We start from the raw sequence: 18,351 nt of genomic DNA on the forward strand, positions 1-18,351 counted from the left end.
GCTAGAGTGCAGTGGCACAATCTCAGCTCATTGCAAGCTCCGCCTCCCGGGTTCACGTCATTCTCCTGCCTCAGCCTCCCGAGTAGCTGGGACTACAGGTGCCCGCCACCACACCTGGCTAATTTATTTTTGTATTTTTAGTAGAGACAGGGTTTCACTGTGTTAGCCAGGATGGTCTCGATCTCCTGACCTCGTGATCCGCCAGTCTCGGCCTCCCAAAGTGCTAGGATTACAGGCATGAGCCACCGCACCAGGCCTACTTCTTTTTTTTTTTTTGAGACAAAGTCTCACTCTGTTGCCAGGCTGGAGTGCAGTGGCGCAATCTCAGCTCACTGCAACCTCCGTCTCCCGGGTTCAAGTGATTCCCCTGCCTTAGCCTCCCGAGTAGCTGGGAATACAGGCATGTGCCACCATGCCCGACTAATTTTTTGTATTTTAGTAGAGACAGACAGGGTTTCACCATGTTGGCCAGGATGGTCTCAATCTCCTGACTTCGTGATCCGACCACCTCGGCCTCCCAAAGTGCTGGGATTACAGGTGTGAGCCACCGCGCCGGCCATGGCTACTTCTTAAACCACATCATCCGTGTTGCTCTGACAGCTGATTGCTCTTCCTTTTGATCTTGGCTCGCTGCAACCTCCGCCTCCCGGTTCAAGTGATTCTGCTGCCTCAGCCTCCCAGGTAGCTGGGATTACACGGGCCTGACACCACGCCCGGCTAATTTTTTGTATTTTTAATAGAGTTGGGGTTTCACCATGTTCGCCAGGCTGGTCTCGAACTCCTAACCTCAAGTGATCTGCCCACCTCGGCCTCCCAAAGTGTTGGGATTACAGGCGTGAGCCACCGTGCCTGGCCTCTTCTTCCTTGAAACACTTTCTTTACTTGGCCTCTAGGACACACTTGCTAGTCTCTGGCTAACTTCTCCCATATCTCCTTTGCTGGTTCTTCCTCTCCTCTCAAATTCTAAATGATTGGGTTGCCCCAGGACTCTGTCTCAGGACCTTTCTTCTGTCTACACCTGTTTCCTAGCTGATTTTTGTCTAGTCTCGTGGGTTTAGAAACCAGTAAGATACAGATTCTATATAATTTTAACTCTCACATTTCTATCTCGACTTGTATATCCAACTGCCTACTGATAGCTCCACTTGGATGTATTAATAGGCATCGTAAATCTAACTAGCCCAGCTGGGCGCTGTGGCTCACGCCTGTAATCCCAGCACTTTGGGCGGCCGAGGCAGGTGGATCACCTGAGGTCAGGAGTTGGAGATCAGCCTGGCCAACATGGCGAAACCTCGTCTCTACTAAAAATACAAAAATTAGCCGGGCGTGGTGGTGCCCGCCTGTAATCCCAGCTCCTTGGGAGGCTGAGGAAGGAGAATCGCTTGAACCCGGGAGGTGGAGGTTGCAGTGAGCCAAGATTGTGCCACTGCACTCCAGCCTGCGTGACAGGAGCGAAACAACATCTCAAAAAACAAAACAAAACAAAACAAAAATCTAACTAGCCCCAAACAGTGCTCCTGATATTGTCCTAATCCTGTGACTCCTTCAAAATTCGCCATTGCAGTGAATGAATAGTAACTTCATCTTTCCAGCTCCTCAGCCTTAAAACCTTGGGAGTTATCCTTATCTTTTTTCCACACCCTACACTTGACAGCAAACACTCTATCTTCAAAACATATGCCCAATCTGACTGCTTCTACCACCTCCTCTGTCATCACCTAGGTCCAGGTTTCTGTCATGTCTCCCACGGATTAACCTCCTAGCTGTGCTTCTGACCTTGACCCCATCAGTCTATTCTCAACACATCCAGAGTAAGACCCATCACACTTAAATGAAACCATGTTATTTCTCTGCTCAGAGGCCCCCAGTACCATCCCATCTCCCACTCAAAGTAAGAGCCAAAATCTCCATTGTGACACAAAAGGCCCCTGTGTGACCTGACCTCTTTCACCTGCCCTGTCACTCTCCCTCTCTCACTGCTTTAGCCATGCTGGCTCCCTGCTGTTCCTGAACATACCAAGTATGGCCCCTGCTGAGGGTCTTTGCATTGCTCTTCTCTCTGCTGAGTTCTCACCCTTCTCCCCACACCCCAGATAGAAAAAGGCTCAATCTCCTCCCCACTCCTTCAGGGTTTTACTCGGATGTCACCTTATCATTGAGACCTTCCCTGATCACCCTATGTAAATTGCCACGCCCCTTTTTTTCCTTATCCTCATTTTGCCTCCTTAGCACTTCTCACTGTCTAACAAATATCTATTAGTTATTAATTGTCTCCCACTAAGATGTAAGCTTCCTAAAGGCAGGGACTTCTCTGCCTTACTCACTGATGTATCCCAGTCCCTGGCACATGGTAGGTGCTTAATAATCTATATTTGTTGAATAAGTGAATGAATAAATCCTGGAGGCTTTAGAGCAGGAGAGCCTAAAGCGAGTTTAGGAACCAAAGGAGAAAAGCTGCAGATTTGCATATCCTGGCACTAGGTCAGGATCCACTCCACAGCTGGGTTTGGCTGACCCAGACCCTGGTGGAACCCTCAACCCCACCAGTCACCTCATATGTGGGCCAGTGCAGTCCAGTCCTGCTCCTGGCCAAAAACTTCAAAGCGCAGGCCTCTCATCACCACACACCAGGTACTACTGCATTTCAATGCTTCTCTCAACTGATATGCATTATTAATGCTTCTCTCCATTGACATGCATTGGCAGAGCCGGGATCGCACCACTGCACTCCAGCCTGGTGACAGAGCGAGACTCTGTCTCAAAAAAAAAAACCAAAACAAAAAACAAAAAAAACAAAGCCAGGCGCGGTGGCTCACGCCTGTAATCCCAGCACTTTGGGAGGCTGAGGCGGATGGATCACGAGGTCAAGAGTTGGAGATCATCCTGGCCAACACAGTGAAACCCCGTCTCTTCTAAAAATACAAAATTAGCTGGGTGTGGTGGCACGTGCCTGTAGTCCCAGCTACTCTGGAGGCTGAGACAGGAGAATCGCTTGAACCCGGGAGGCAGAGGTTGCAGTGAGCCAAGATTGCGCCATTGCACTTAAGCCTGGTGACAGAGCAAGACTCCGTCTCAAGAAAAAAAAAAAAAAAAGATAACGAAGGCACTTGAATTTGAATACCGCCTATCTGTCTCCACCCTTAATTCTTCTTTCCAAAACATGACTGTCATTTGCTAGTTTGCATCCTGACTGGGTCACATCCCATTGTACTGGAAGGGACTCTGGAAGTGTGTGGGGGTGGAGGCAGCATAGGGTGAAGAGAACCTGATCAAAGCAGGCCCAAGAAACAGCATCAAGTTTTTTTGTCAAAGAATACTGGGCCTCAGAATTTTAGAGAACAGGAGAAAAAAAAGAAGCAAGATACACTTTTTCCCCTAAAGAATTTCTTTATGTGCTTTGGCACATTTATTTGTGAGTCACTCCCCACATTTATCCTGGGCCATGATCAGTGTTTTGTTTTTGTTTGAGATGGAGTCTTGCTCTGTTACCCAGGCTGGGGTGCAGTGGTGCGCTCTCGGCTCACTGCAATCTCCGCCTCCTGGGTTCAAGTGATTCCCGTGCCTCAGCCTCCGCAGTAGCTGGGACTACAGGCGTGTGCCACCACACATGGCTAATTTTTGTATTTTTAGTACAGATGGGGTTTTGCCATGTTAGCCAGGCTGGTCTCGAACTCCTGACCTTAAGTGATCTGCCTGCCTCAGCCTCCCAAAGTGCTGGGATTACAGGCTTGATCACCCAGCCCGGCCCCAGGCCAGAATCAGCTTCTGAAATGAGTGGTGATTTCATTTCCCCTGAGAAGACAGGGCTGGCTTACCATTTACTTTTTTGGAGGCTGGGAAATGTCTTGGTCTGTTTTCTTCTGGGCTGATCTAAGAAGATTCCTAATTATCAATTGAGAGCAGAGATATTCCACTTCCAATTACATGGCCCTGCCTGCTCACTCTTACTTCCTATTCACACTCTCTTGGAGACCACTTTGTGATTCTACCAAATTCTATAGGAGAGGTGACAACCCCAAAGAGAAGGCTCTAGAAAGATGACATTTGGAAATGTGTACGCTAGTGTCTGCTGGCTCCTCCTGAGCCACTTTTACTCTGTGATTGAGATGAAAGGCCACCTAACTGCCTAAATCACCACAGAGGGACAAACTGGTATCTCAGAGCACTCAGCAACAAAAACAAGCAAGCTAAGCCTCTGCACTGCAATGTGGCAGGGCTTCTGGCTAAGTATAGCAAGCAATTCTGATGTGGAGACAAACAGCAGCAATGGGAATGATATGCCAATGAAGGATTCCAACAGTTGGGTCTGCAAGTGTGCTTGTCCTGTGACACAAATGGCCTAGACATCTCAGCACTGCTTGGAGCTGCTCATTGGGGGAGCCTAAGAAACATCAGCCCTTTCACAACCTCTTGCTCCTGAGCAGAGCTCATCTCCCAAGAGCACATCAGCCCGCAGCCCAGTCTGATGAGAAGCACAGTATTCCCCTGTGCCAGTGGCAGCCTCAGAGCATCCTGAAAGAGCGCTTCCTAGACACGCAGTGGAAGCCATGACTTCCCCTAAGCTGCGGGTGCTGCCTCTGAACTCATGTGGAGGTTCTTTTTTCAGTGTCCCCAGAGGCAGCAGAAAAACCCGTTTTCCATTTTGGAATCTATCAAGTAGGACAAATCTGCCACCTGGGAGCATCTCCTCAAGGGCAATCTCTGCTCCCTTTCCTACATGGCGTGACAATACCCTCGAGTTAGAAATGCCCCATGTTGGCTAGGCACAGTGGCTCACGCCTGTAATCCCAGCACTTTGGGAGGCTGAGGTGGGAGGATTGCTTGAGGCCAGGAGTTTTGAGACCAGCCTGACATAGAGAGACTATGCCTCTATTATTTTAAAAAAAGAAATGTCACATATTTTTACCCTCTTCACTCATCTTTCCACCTTGCTCCAATAGATTGCTGACAGAAAAGTGAGACCTCCTCCACCCCAAGGTCTCCTAAGAGAATGCTGCTAGCCAAAAAAAGATCTGCTGATAATTGAGGAAGAGCATCTTTAAAAAGACACTCAACTACATTTCAGAAACATAAAGATCTAAGTGTTGGCTCTACAAGGGAAGAAATAAAGAGAAAGAACTTTTTTCCTCCTACAACAGGTCTAGACAACGTCATACAAGGAGTTGCACGCATATCCAAAACAAAAGCAAGGCAAAAACAAGCAAAAAAGCAACAAATGCATTCCAAAATGATGTCCATTTATCAGCCCAGAAATGTACTGGATACTGGTTTAGTTCAGCCTGTAGGTGCTGGGAAGAAATTCCGACAAATCCAAGTCAGTTGCAAAAAGGGAAAACTCCAGACATATCACCCAATGAACTTGTAAGAAAGCATATGAGCTTCCCTGAACAGACTTTACTCCAGGTTTGCAGCCCGCAAGGTTTAAGATCGGGCCATGAGGTTAAATCTTGTAAACTCAGAAGTGTTCACGCTACTGCATCCCTAAACTCTGTAATTCTCTACATACCCTTTAAAGCAGTGTTTCTCTGCATCTTTCATTCCATAGCCATTGTCCACCTGATCCAAAATATCCTAAATTTTTCAGTGTTTGGAAGCAGGGTTTCCAATTTTTGTGTATACACAAAAGGGGTGTGTGTGTGAAAAAATAAGTATTAGAAAAAAAACATGTTATACATATCTATCACAGAAATGAGTGGGCAAGGTTTATAAGATGGCTGAAACAAAGCCAATACTAAGGTCTACTGGTTGGCTGCAACAAGTTTAAAATGTCTTCATAAGGGCCCTGGTTGGGCAATACTATACTTGCTGACAGTACTTGGGATCTGCCACAGACCTATAGCAAAGGACTGTTCAACTTCTCCAAAAAGCTGGTATTAACCACCAGAAGAAATAAGAAGTTCAAGGCCAAAATATCCAAATGAACCAACCACTCTACTTGCTGAAATGCCATAAAGCTTCTTTACCCCAGACATTTGCCCAAATCTTATAATTTCTTTTCTCCTCTCTGACAGGCCTCCAGAGGCCCAAACTTTAATAGAATCTGAGAGAAAAAAGTGGCCAGTCTATCTGCTGTCTAGAGTGATGCCAAACTCTTTCTCCCGGAGCCAGTTCTCCCCGTTGAGCAGTCAGGTGAGGATCCGATTATTAACAAACTCTACTTGGGTCTCCTTGGCAAAGAGTTTCTGGCTTCAGCAGCCTAGCTCAGGGGGCTTCATAATTATGTCAGACTCGCTTTTTTTCTTGTAGTTGCTTTTAACCAAAGAGGTTAAGCCTCTGTACAACCAAGAGGAAGAACTAGAATTAGAAAACTTACCAATCGTCCCAGCCAATGATAATCCATTTCCAACAGGTATTAACGCCTGTTAGAAGCCACTGGAACACTGACATCATCAGCCCAATTGATAGGTTGTCTGATAGATTCGCCCCCTTCATCGCACACAAGAATTTAAAACAAAACAAGACACTGCAGTTATATTCATTATTGCAGACAATGGGTTTCTTTGTGTTAGTAATTGAAATTACTGCTGTGGTCTGGACTCCATCATTATTTCCTTTGCAGCCTGTGAGCCAGCCAACACTCTAAACTTTCTAGCCCTAAAAATTGTATCATCCAGAATACCAACTCAATATAGCCCTCCACTGTGAAACTGAATGCCTTCTGGGGTACAGCATGAAACCGTTTTAGACAGTGCATGCCAGTGCACCTTGAAACAGTGTCCATCTGTAATGAAATCTGTAAACGGGAAACTTGGGCCAATTTATTGTTTAAACCAGATCTACTGGCTCATACCTTTCTCTAGGAAACAATAAGTGAACAAGAAGTAACCTCAGAAGAAGAAAGAACTTTGGGAGAATGCACTGAGAAAGGCCAGACTGAGTCCCCTTGGATGAAGTTAATTAAGAAACAAACATGACAGGATATTGCAATCAAAACCAAGGAATGCAGTGAGGACAGGTTTCTCAGTTGCCCAGAGGAGAAAACATAGTTCCTTTTGAACTAAAATTAGAAAGCCGCTGGCAAGGAAACATAAGAAGCATGGGTAAGAGGCTGAAAACCGTAAGTCAGCAATGGGGATGGAGGTGGGTACAGGAAGAGAGCGAGTATCTATTTTGTTTTATTTCTTCTGTAATTCCTTAAGATTGTTTGCGCCTGAGCTTTGGGACTGCAGTAGTCTCCCCTACGGGGCGTCAAGTAACAGGCTGGGAGCTCTGGCAAGAAGTTCTCAAACTTCTCACAATTCTGCTAAGAGCTTGCAGATATCTAGCTGGAAGATCAAGGATCCAAGTGAAAACACTGAAGGAAGGTTTTTGCCCACTCCCCAGTGAGAGGTCATCTGCCCAGGGAGTGCTCTCGTGTCCTGACACCATCGCCCGACTGGGGATATATCAGTAACCGGGCTGTCGTCGATGCCGAGCAGTGCCCATCTGGTTGGCAGCGTCCGGGTCTCAAGCGTTCCCTCGCCCCTATCTGTTCTCCGGGGAGCCCTGAATCGCTGGTGGGCATCTACAGTTAAGAGTGCAGGAAGGCCTCTCAGACACGGGGCGAACACAAGGGCTGTTGGCTGCCTCCTCAGAGCCGATCCAGGCATAGTTCGCCCAGGCGGGAGAGCGGCGTTGAAGTGGGTCGGCACCCGTCTGAGGGGTGCCAGGCCACCCCGGTGCCCGCTCCTCTCGCCGGCCCCCGGAAGCGCCGCCCTCCCGCCCGGCGGGCTCCGAGGAGGCGGGGAGTCGAACGCCCCCTTCCGGGTGCCTCCGCCTGGCTGGCCGGCCCCGCTCCTCCTCCGGGCGGGAATCCTCCCTCCCCCGCCCCTCCTGAAGCCGGGCCCCGACGCCAGACCCAGCCCCAGGGGGGAACCCCCGGCCTCGGCTCCCTCTCCCCGCGGCCTCTGCCCGTCTTCCTGACCCTTGGGGGCCGGGAAGACTCCGCCGGCAGCGGCCGGGACCCACCGCTCATTACGACATCTTCCTCCCTGGCCTCCGCCGCCTCCGCCGCCACCGAGAGCCTGACACCGCCCGCCAAGCAACCGCCAATCCCGGAGCCCGCCACCGCCCGAGCGACGGCAGCCTTCACCAATAAGCGCTTGGAACATTGGGGACCGACAGCACTATTAACCAATCAACCAGAGGCGTCTAGAGCGACGTTGATTTGACCAATAGGTCTGTGCAATGTCACTGATGGACGGTAGAGCGCACCAACCGAAAGCCAATTGAATAATGAGTGACATGTGCATCAGCCAATTGGAGGGAGGTAAAGTCCCGCCCACTGGGTGGTTGATGGACAGCAACAGGAAGCTGGAAGGGGAGGGGCTTAGCCGAAGAGTGCTTTTGTATTGGTCGTGGTTGACCTTCCACCCACCTCTAACCCAGAGGATGAATGATAGATCTGCCCTGAAGCCAATCAGAAGTCCTTAGGGTGAGGCCCACAAATGCCCCAGAAATAGCATATACATTGCGCCCTAAGTCCAGTCTCGCCCAGCTGTGGCAGGAGCTTTTACCTGCTCTTCGGCAGTAGCCGGCTGCCACTCAACCCCATGCCTGGTGAGTGGAAAGCCATCAACCTTTTATTTAGTCCCCCTCTCGTTGTCGCCTGGGGAGGGGCGACTTTGTACAGTGAGGCACTTGGGGTCCGGCACCATAGTGGGAGTTGGGGTTGTTTACGCGACACTTCTAAGGGGATTTTCACAATCGGTTAAGCCCCCGTTAATCCTCACATGGTTATTGCGGCGACCCCCATAGCCCACGGTCCCAAACGTGTGCATCTGAATCATCCGAAGCTCTTTCTAAAGGCAGGCTCCCCTGGCCGCCTCTCCTAATCCGACTCGGTACTTCACGGGGCGTGCCTAGAATCTGCATTTTAGCAAGGGCCTCGCGTGGACAGAATTGCACGCTTGAGTTTGAGAAGTACTGCTTGGCCTCTGCCCCACTTACCCTTACCTTCTTGAGATGAGGTAAAGCACTTGGTAGGCACTATGCGGGTAGGTTTATCTTTGCTCCCAAGTCTCTTCCGAGAACTTGGGAAGGCTGCCTAGCTTAGTGAGGGAATCCATTCTGGCTTCAGACCAGTCTGGGTTTGAAACCTACACATCCCACTAACTTAGGCAGGGTACCGAAACTCCCTGAGCTTCATGTCCTCATCAGTAAAACGAGGTTAATCACACCTACACCTTAGCGCGATGGCTTAAAAAACAAACAAACAAACAAACAAAAAAAACATAGTCCATCAAGAGAAATACATTTTGCATACAGACCAGTACACTGCTATTTGTATGAGAGTATCATAAAGTTTCCGAAAACAATGCTTACTACTTGTGACGCACTGATAGTTTCTATGCGTATCCTATCCTATCTTATTCTCCTTCTTGTTGATCATGACTGGCAGTTTGAAAAACACTGCTAGAAAAGGTTGGTGTGATAATACAAAATGCAGAGCAGAATACCGGGTACACAGTAATTGCTGAATAAATGTTAATAGCCTCTTCCAGTCTTCTCCTCTCAGTGTTAGCCTTTGAAAAACAAGACTTTAGACAATAATACTCCTCTAGTAAAGATCCTTCATGGGATCCGTATCTCCTAGATAAAGCCCAAACTCCTTTCTAGGCAAAGTCCTCCCACTCTTTTTTCTTCTTAACCTCAGCATCCACCAGAGGACACACTCTTACTGGTGTATCTTTCATGCTTTATCTCCTCCCTCTACCCCAGTTCCCTTCCTACAAATCCTACCCTTTTCCCTCCAGGAAAGATTCCAGGTTCCTAAACACTTATGCTTTTTTCCACTAGTTGACTTCCTATCTCACTCTTCCCTTCTGGTAAACCCCTATGCATCCATGGCCGGATGTGGTGGCTCACACCTGTATTCCTAGTGCTTTGGGAAGCCAGAGGCAGGCGGATCACTTGAGCCCAGGATTTCGAGACCCAGCTTGGGCAACATGGCAAAACCCCATCTCTACAAAAAAATTAGCTGCATGTGGTGGTGCGCACTTTTAGTTCTAGCTACCTGGGAAGCTGAGGTGGGTGGATCACTTGAGCCTGGGAGTTTGAACTTAAAATGAGCTATGATCACACCACTGCACTCCAGCCTGGGTGACAGAGCGAGACCCTGTCTCTCAGAAAAATAAATAAACTCCTATGCATCCTTCAGGACCCTGCTCAAAGTCTGCATACCTCACTCCTGCCCAGCCATGGCTTCTTCCTCCTCTGTGCTGCCCTGGCACATGCAAAAGAGCTTCTCTCTCACACACTATTTCCACACTTACATTCTCACTTCTTACTCTCCTGCTAGACTGAGCTGTGGTAGAAGGATTGAGGCCAGCACAGAGGAGGATCAGCAGGAAATGTAAGCTGAGTTAAAGAATGAATATTTGCATACAATGACATCTGCATGACTTGTTTGTATAGTCCATACATTCTGTTCCCAGGCCATTTTTCAAGTTTAGATTGCTTCACTGTCAAACCAAGGACTCCACCCGGGTTCCATGACTCACCCGTATTAGGGTGCAGGGGTTCTGGGGGGAGGTAGGTGGGGTTGAATATCCTGCTGGGCCACTGTCAAACCTCTTCTGGGAGAAAAACTGGGGGTAGCTATGCTTCTCCTATCCTAGAGGCCCCATCATGAAGACCGCAGAGGTGGAAAAAAAAAAAAAAGTGTGCGCACACGGGGCGGAGGACAGGGTGTGAATACTTGGAAGAGTTCTGCAGTAGTTTTGAATTATTTGATTGGTTTTGCCCTTTTAAAGGTCACCTTATCCTTGTTTTGTTTGTTTCTAGGCTGTCTGACTCTTCTTACTAGAGACACAGCCAAAGAAGGGAACCCTTTGTTTTTTTGTTTGTTTTGTTTCTTTCTTTTTTTTTTTTTTTCCCCGAGATGGAGTCTTGCTCTGTCACCCAGGCTGCAGTGCTGTGGCGTGATCTCTGCCCACTGCAACCTCCGCCTCCCGGGTTCAAGCGATTCTCATGCCTCAGCCTCCTGAGTAGCTGGGATTACAGACACGCACCACCACTCCCGGCTAATTTTTGTATTTTTAGTAGAGACAGGGTTTCACCATGTTGGCCAGGCTGGTCTGAAACTCCTGACCTCAAGTGATCCACCCACCTCAGTCTCCTAAAGTGCTGGGATTGCAGATGTGAGCCACTGCACCCGGAGGAAGGGGACACTTTCTAAGAAGAAGACCCCGTTATACTTTTGTCAGGCCCATTGGAGTCTTAGAGCTTCCTTCACAAACACCCCCGCTCCCCCAACGACCACACAACTCCTCAGAGATTTCTTCTTTCAAGATGGCCCCTGTCTTCAACAGAGAGGGAGAAGGTCAGGCAGCGGCTTGGAAATGCCTGTGCTCTCCCTGGCCACACTTTATTTATTTATTTATTTATTTAGAGACGGAGACTTGCTCCGTCGCCCAGGCTGTAGTGCAGGGGCACTATCTCAGCTCACTGCAACCTCTGCCTCCCGGGTTCAAGCGATTCTCCTGCCTCAGTTTCCTGAGTAGCTGGGATTACAGACGCGCACCACTACGCCCGGCTATTTTTTGTATTTTCAGTAGAGACGGGGTTTCACTGTGTTGGTCAGGCTGGTCTCAAACTCCTGACCTCACGATCCGCCCACCTCGGCCTCCCAAAGTGCTGGGATTACAGGTGTGAGCCACTGTGCCCCGCCTTTATTTTTATTATTATTTTTGAGACAGGGTTTCTGCAGCCTCAACCTCCTGGGCCGAAGTGATCCTCCCACCTCAGCCTCTCAAGTAGCTGGGACTACAGGTGCGCACCACCATGCCCAGCTAATTTTTAAATTTTTTGTAGAGCTGGGGTCTCCCTATGTTGCCCAGGCTGGTCTCAAACTCCTGAGCTCTAGCGATCCTCCCACCTCAGCCTCCCAAAGTGCTAGGGTTACAGGCGTGAGCCACTGCACCCGGCCATGGCCACACGTGAGACTCACTAAAAGAGCTTTTAGTAGATTCTGAAGTCTGGGTCCCATCCTAGGAAATTAGAATCTCTGGGGGGCATCAGCATTAAGGAGTTCCTCAGGTGATTCCAATGGGCAGCCAAATGTGGAGAAGGACTCCTTAGCCCAAAGATACCTTCCCACTGGGGGTGCCCAAGTAAAAAACAAGGAAAAGTCTGTGCCCTCCACCCCCACCCACTCCTGTCCCTCCCCTTTCTGAATTTCTCCTCTTCCTACCCTACCTGCTGCCATCTTCACAGAGCCAGGGCCAGTGGGTGGTTCTGGCTGTGTCTGTCAACCTTAACCAGGGGCGACATCTCCTCCCTGGTGTGTCTGGAGGCAGGTTCTCTCAGTGATGTTTCCCTTTTGTCTCCAACTGCTTTCAGTTTCTTGCTACTCTACATTGTCACTTTCTCTCCATTTCTAACTTGCAAAGCTACACATTCTCCACCACTAAAAACCCCATGCTTGTCTTGTCTACCATGGCACCTTCCGTTCCCAGCACATTGCTTGATTATAGTAGGTGCACAGTAAATGTTTACTGACTGACCGAATGACTATATCCTTTTAACACTTCTCAGGGACTTACCCCTTCTCTTTCAGGCCCAGCTTCTTCCACGTCCACTTTACTTCTCCTTCCATGTCTACCTCTGAATCCCCTTCTTTCTTCCCTTTCCTGTGCTTTTCCTGCTTCCTGACATTCTCTTTGTCCTTTTTTGCACAGGGTTGTCCTCATCTAATCCGTCAGTACCAGACAGTGAACATCTCTCCCCCAGGATGCTGAGGGAGGGTGCTGGAGGGAAGGATGTGGAACTACAGCCTCTGCTCTCAAGAAGCTCAGATCTGGGCAGGGAACATCACATACCAGGGCTGTCGGGGGGTGGAGGGCTGGGGGAGGGATAGCATTAGGGGAAATACCTAATGTAAATGACAAGTTGATGGGTGCAGCAAACCAACATGGCACATGTATACCTATGTAACAAACCTGCTGTTGTGCACATGTACCCTAGAACTTAAAGTATAATTAAAAAAAAAAAAAAGCTTCAGATCCCTCCTGGAGCCTCCTATGAAACCACATGGCATAAGTGGTGCTGTTGGTCCAGAAACTAGAAGAATATCAGGCCAGCCCCCTTGACTCTCTGTTGGTCCTCACTCATAGCTACAACCCAAGCTTTATTGTTGGTGTTTATCTTTGAAGAGTTACAGCTGACCCAGCCTTCTAAAGACTGCTTGTTTTGCCTTAAGGATTTCCCAGTAACCTCTGCTTCTCCCCTTTTTCCCTCCTATGATTTTCTATTTTCTCATCTCTTCCCTTTCTACTTATGGGGAAATCAAAATTGCAGACTTCTTTTTTTTTTTTTTTTTTTTTTTTTGAGATAGTGTCTGGCTCTGTCGCCCAGGCTGGAGTACAATGATGCGATCTCGGCTCACTGCAACCTCCGCCTCCCAGGTTCAACCAATTCTCTTGCCTCAGCCTCCTGAGTAGCTGGGTTTACAGGTGCACATCACCAAGCCCAGCTAATATTTGTATTTTTAGTAGAGGCAGGGTTTCACCATTTTCGCCAGGCTTGTCTCGAACTCCTGACCTCAGGTGATCCACCCGCCTCGACCTCCCAAAGTGCTGGGATTAGAGGCGTGAGCGACTTCTCCCGGCCCAGAGTTGCGGACTTCTAACCCAGACTCTCTCATATGCAGACCCACAAAAATATCTGATAGGACAAACACCTAGCTTGGATGAATTTGGGTTATTTTTTTTCCTCCTAGGGTCCATCAATGATTTCAGGGATCTAGGTTTCCTCAGTCTTCTGTGAACATGAAACATTGACAGAGGCTATAAGATGTATCTCCCTGTTACACCACACCCCTGGTGCACACATACAGACACATCTCTGTCTTCACTGCCGGGGATGCCACTCCTGACCCCTGCCCTAACACGTCAACTTCCTCTGCCCCTGGTTCCCCTGTCCAGGCCGATGGCTCCCCACCAACTGCCATGGAATCTTCCAGCAAGGACATTCCACTCATCCTTCCCCACAGGGTTCTTCCTTCTTTGCTCCTTCTTTCTACCCCCAGTCTCCCTGGGGTGGGATCTGTGGAGCCTCAGGAAGAAAGGGCAGGGCCCCAGGTAAAAGGAGCCCTTTAAGGTGGAAGGCAGGGGTGCCTCCTCAGCCTTTGTGTGTCACCACCAGGGGGCGCCCAAGGCATTTCCAAAGCAGCTGCCCAGCGTTCACCTTACAGTAACACAAGGCGGACAGGGAGATGCAGTTTAACAAGCAGCTATTGAGTGCCTGCTATTCCCCAGGAATGGGGCCTGCTTCATTCGGAGACTGAGAGTGGGTTCCAGCCTCTACAAAGAGACTCCTTAAAAAGAGCCATTTGGGCCCAGGTGCGGTGGCTTACCCCTGTAATCCCAGCAATTTGAGAGGCCAAGGTGGGTGGATCACCTGAGGTCAGGAATTCAAGACCGGCCTGGCCAACATGGCGATACCCCATCTCTGCTAAAAATACAAAAATTAGCCAGTCGTGGTGGCGCCTGCCTGTAGTCCTAGCTACTTGGGAGGCTGAGATAGGAGAATCGCTTGAATCTGGGAGGCGGAGGTTGCAGTGAGCCAAGATCTTGCCACTGCACTCCAGCTTGGGCGACAGAGTGGGACTTCATCTCAAAAAAAAAAAAAAAAAGATAAAACAACAAAAAAAGAGCCATTTGGGCCGGGCATGGTGGCTCATGCGTGTAATCCCAGTACTTGAGGAGGCCTAGGGCAGGAGGATTGCTTCTTGAGCCCAGGAGTTAGAGACTAGCCTGGACAACTTAAGGAGACCCCCATCTCTACAAAAAAATTTAAAAATTAGCCAGGCTTGGTGGCTCTCAACTGTAGTCCCAGCTACTTGGGAGGCTGAGGCAGGAGGATCCCTTGAGCCTAGGAATTTGAGGCTGTTGTGAGCTGTGTTTGCGACACTGCACTCTGCCCTGGGTGACAAAGCAAAACCCTGTCTCCCTGTCTGAAAACAAAAACAAACAAACAAACACATTTGCCTCTGCAAGGAATTGGTTTCCTACCAACCAGCTCCTCTTACCTCCCCGGGTAGCAGCATCTTCTCTCTGCCTCAGCCCCTCCCCTGCACTCCCCTGCTCCCCACCTTTCCCGACCCCATTGACCACAGCTCCATGTGGTGCCCAGTCTGCTTCTCTAAGTCCCAGCTGCCCACTGCAGACTAGAATTGTCCCCAGGGACAAAGGGAGGCTGAGAATGTCCCTGGCGAGGCACTGCCCTCTCTCCCTCTGCCCGTCTCCCTCCTAGGCCCTCACTTATGTCAAAACCACATCTCAGTCCCATTGCTAGTCTCCTGAGGGTTCCCCAGAGACCCTGAGTGTGGAGGGTGTGGGTTCAGAAGGACCAGGGCTGGGAGCAGGGGCTGGAGGCTGGGCTCAGGAGCAGCACTTGTCACCTGAAAGCACTGACCTGGCTGGGAGAGACTCGGGAAGTGGGCCATGGGGGCGATAACAATAACAATAATCATATTAATAATAACACTGGGGCCCACAAAATGGCTGTGAAATGCCCGCTAATGATCCCTTATATTTATAGATCTCCTTCTCCTAGACACTTCAGAGCCATTGCCCAATTAACCCCCCTAGATTCCCTAGAAGGGACAATTAACCCCATATTTTATGGCCAGGGGAAACCTAGGCTCTGTGAATGTGATGGAGTTGGCTGAGGTCGTCCAGTCCATTAGTGACAGCAGAATTTGTGGAGCAGCCCTCTCTCCTTCCTTTTGTCTACATCCACATGCACTTATGCTGGGCGTGGTGACTCATGCCTGCAGTCCCTCCAGCACTTTGGGAGGCTGAGGCGGGCGGATCACTCGAGCTCAGGAGTTTGAGACCAGCCTGGGCAATATGGTGAGACACTGTCTCTACTAAAAATACAAAAAAAAAAAAATTAGCTGGGCATGGTGGTGCATGCCTGTGTTCCCAGTTACTCAGGAGGCTAAGGTGGGAAGATCACTTGAGCCTGGGGGGCAGAAGTTGCAGTGAGCTGAGATCGAACCACTGCACTCCAGCCTGGGAGACAGAGCGAGATCCTGTCTCAAAGAAAACAAATGGCTGGGCCTGGTGGCTCATACCTGTAATCCCAGCACTTTGGGAGGCCAAGGTGGGCGGATCACCTGAGGTCAGGAGTTTGAGACCAGCCTGGACAACATGATAAAACCCCGCCTCTACTAAAAATGCTACTAAATCTCTACTATAAATAAAGAAAAATGTTTTCTTTCTTTTTTTTTTTTTTTTTTTGAGATGGAGTCTTGCTCTGTCACCCAGGCTGGAGTGCAGTGGCACCATCTTGGCTCACTGCAACCTCTGCCTCCCGGGTTCAAGCAATTCTCCTACCTCAGCCTCCTGAGTAGCTGGGATTACAGGCATGCGCCACCATGCCAGACTAATTTTTGGTATTTTTAGTAGAGATGGAGTTTCTCTGTATTGGTCAGGCTGGTCTCGAACTCGCGACCTCAGGTGATCTGCCCGCCTCGGCCTCCCAAAGTGCTGGGATTACAGGCGTGAGCCCCTGCGCCCAGCCCCAAGAAGGTGCTTTTTTCATTTTTTTTCTTTGAGATGGAGTTTTGCTTTTGTCATCCAGGCTGGAGTACAGTGGCACGATCTCGGCTCACTGCAACCTCTGCCTCCCGGGTTCAAGCGATTCTTCTGTCTCAGCCTCCTGAGTAGCTGGGATTACAAGCGCCCGCCACCACGCCCAGCTAATTTTTGTATTTTTCGTAGAGATGGGATTTCACCATGTTGGCTAGGCTGGTCTCGAACTCCTGACTTCAGGTGATCCACCTACCTCGGCCTCCCAAAGTGCTGGGATTACAGGTGTGAGCCACCTCGCTCCGCCAAAGGTGCTTTTTGCTAATCTGAACTCGGGCATGTAAAGTGGGAATATGCTCTGTTTGAAGCAGGAGGGAGTAAAGTTACCTAATCTAAGAACTTCCTTGTTATATAAGGTTATGCAGCCTAGGCAACGTAGCCAGATGCCCCATTTCTACAAAAAAAAAAAAAAAGTAAAAATTAGCTGGGTGGGTCGGGCGCGATGGCTCACAACGGCAATCCCAGCACTTTGGGAGGCCTAAGCAGGTGGATCATGAAGTCAGGAGTTCGAGACCAGCCTGACCAACATGATGAAACCCTGTCTTTACTAAAAATACAAAAATTTGCCAGGCGTGGGTCATGTGCCTGTAATCCCAGCTACTCAGGAGGCTGAGGCAGGATAATTGCTTGAACCTGGGAGGCAAAGGTTGCAGTGAGCCGAGATCGCACCACTGCACTCTAGCCTGGGTGGCAGAGCAGTGAGACTCCTGAAAAAAAAAAAATTTAGCTGGGTGTGGTGGCATGAGTCTGTCGTTGCAGCTACTTGGGAGGCTGAGGTGGGAGGATCACATGAGCTCAGGGGGTCGAAGTCACAGCAAGCACTGATGGCTTCACTGCATTCCAGCCTAGGTGACAGAATGAGACCCTGTCTCAAAAATAATAATAAAATTTAAAAACAGGCCAGGAGTGGTGGCTCACACTTGTAATCCCAGCACTTTGGGAGGCTGAGAATGGCGGCTCACCTAAGGTCAGGAATTCGAGACCAGCCTGGCTAACATGGTGAAACCCCATCTGTACTAAAATTACAAAAATTAACTGGGCATAGTGGTGAGTGCCTGTAATCCCAGCTACTTGGGAGCCTGAGGCAGGAGAATCGCTTGAACCTGGGAGGTGGAGGTTGCAGTGAGCCGAGACTGTGCCACTGAACTCCAGCCTGGGCGACGAGTGAAACTCCGTCTGAAAATAAAAATAAAAATTAAATTAAAATAAAATAAAAAGGTTGGGCGGGTGTCTTATGCCTATAATCCCAGCACTTTGGGAGGCCGAGGCGGGCAGATCACGAGGTCAGGAGATCAAGACCATCCTGACTAACACAGTGAAACCCCGTCTCTACTAAAAATACAAAAAATTAGCTGGGCGTCGTGGTACGCACCTGTAGTCCCAGCTACTCCGGAGGCTGAAGCAAGAGAATCACTTGAACCCAGGAGGCGGAGGTTACAGTGAGCGGAGATTGCGCCATTGCACTCCAGCCTGGGCAACAGAGCGAGACTCAGTCTCAAAAATAAATAAATAAAGTGATGCACTGGAGCAGGTGACCAATGGGGCAGTGAGGCAATGGGGACAATATGAACACAGGCCTGGAGAGAAGTTTCTGAATGGCTTGGATGCTGGGGTGTGGGGGGGTTCCGCGTGGGTGGGTCCCTGCATTGAGAGAGCCGCCGTGCACACCAAGGTGACTGTAGACTTGCCTGCATTTTTCAAGCAGCTGGTTCTTCTCGCAGGGCCCCACCCACCAGCTCCACTCCTGACTCTTCTTCTCCACTCCCACTCTGGC

At 49.4% G+C, this 18,351-nt stretch overlaps 1 protein-coding gene and 1 non-coding gene across 7 annotated transcripts in view; one reads left to right on the forward strand and one right to left on the reverse strand.

Moving 5' to 3' along the window:
- SP2 (Sp2 transcription factor) overlaps positions 1-8,116 on the reverse strand; it is a 32,834-nt gene extending 24,718 nt beyond the window's left edge. The window contains exon 1 of one of the 6 annotated variants that reach the window (XM_004041465.5): positions 7,948-8,116. In XM_004041465.5, coding sequence (XP_004041513.2) covers positions 7,948-7,954 — 7 coding nt within the window. In that variant the 5' untranslated portion in view covers positions 7,955-8,116. Of the gene's footprint in view, positions 1-1,718; positions 2,726-6,313; positions 6,427-7,903 lie in introns of those variants that run through there. The other 5 variants (XM_063705771.1, XM_063705773.1, XM_055387746.2 and 2 more) reach the window with 5 other exon arrangements.
- Positions 1-13,002, forward strand: part of LOC109027059 (uncharacterized) — a 49,828-nt gene extending 36,826 nt beyond the window's left edge. The window contains exons 3-4 of the transcript XR_002006190.3: positions 4,941-8,248; positions 12,660-13,002. This is a non-coding gene — a transcript (uncharacterized protein). The remainder of the gene's footprint in view (positions 1-4,940; positions 8,249-12,659) is intronic.
- The last annotated feature ends 5,349 nt before the right edge of the window (positions 13,003-18,351 follow it).

The sequence above is a fragment of the Gorilla gorilla genome, chromosome 4 (genome assembly GCF_029281585.2).
Source record: "Gorilla gorilla gorilla isolate KB3781 chromosome 4, NHGRI_mGorGor1-v2.1_pri, whole genome shotgun sequence".
Taxonomy (NCBI): domain Eukaryota; kingdom Metazoa; phylum Chordata; class Mammalia; order Primates; family Hominidae; genus Gorilla; species Gorilla gorilla.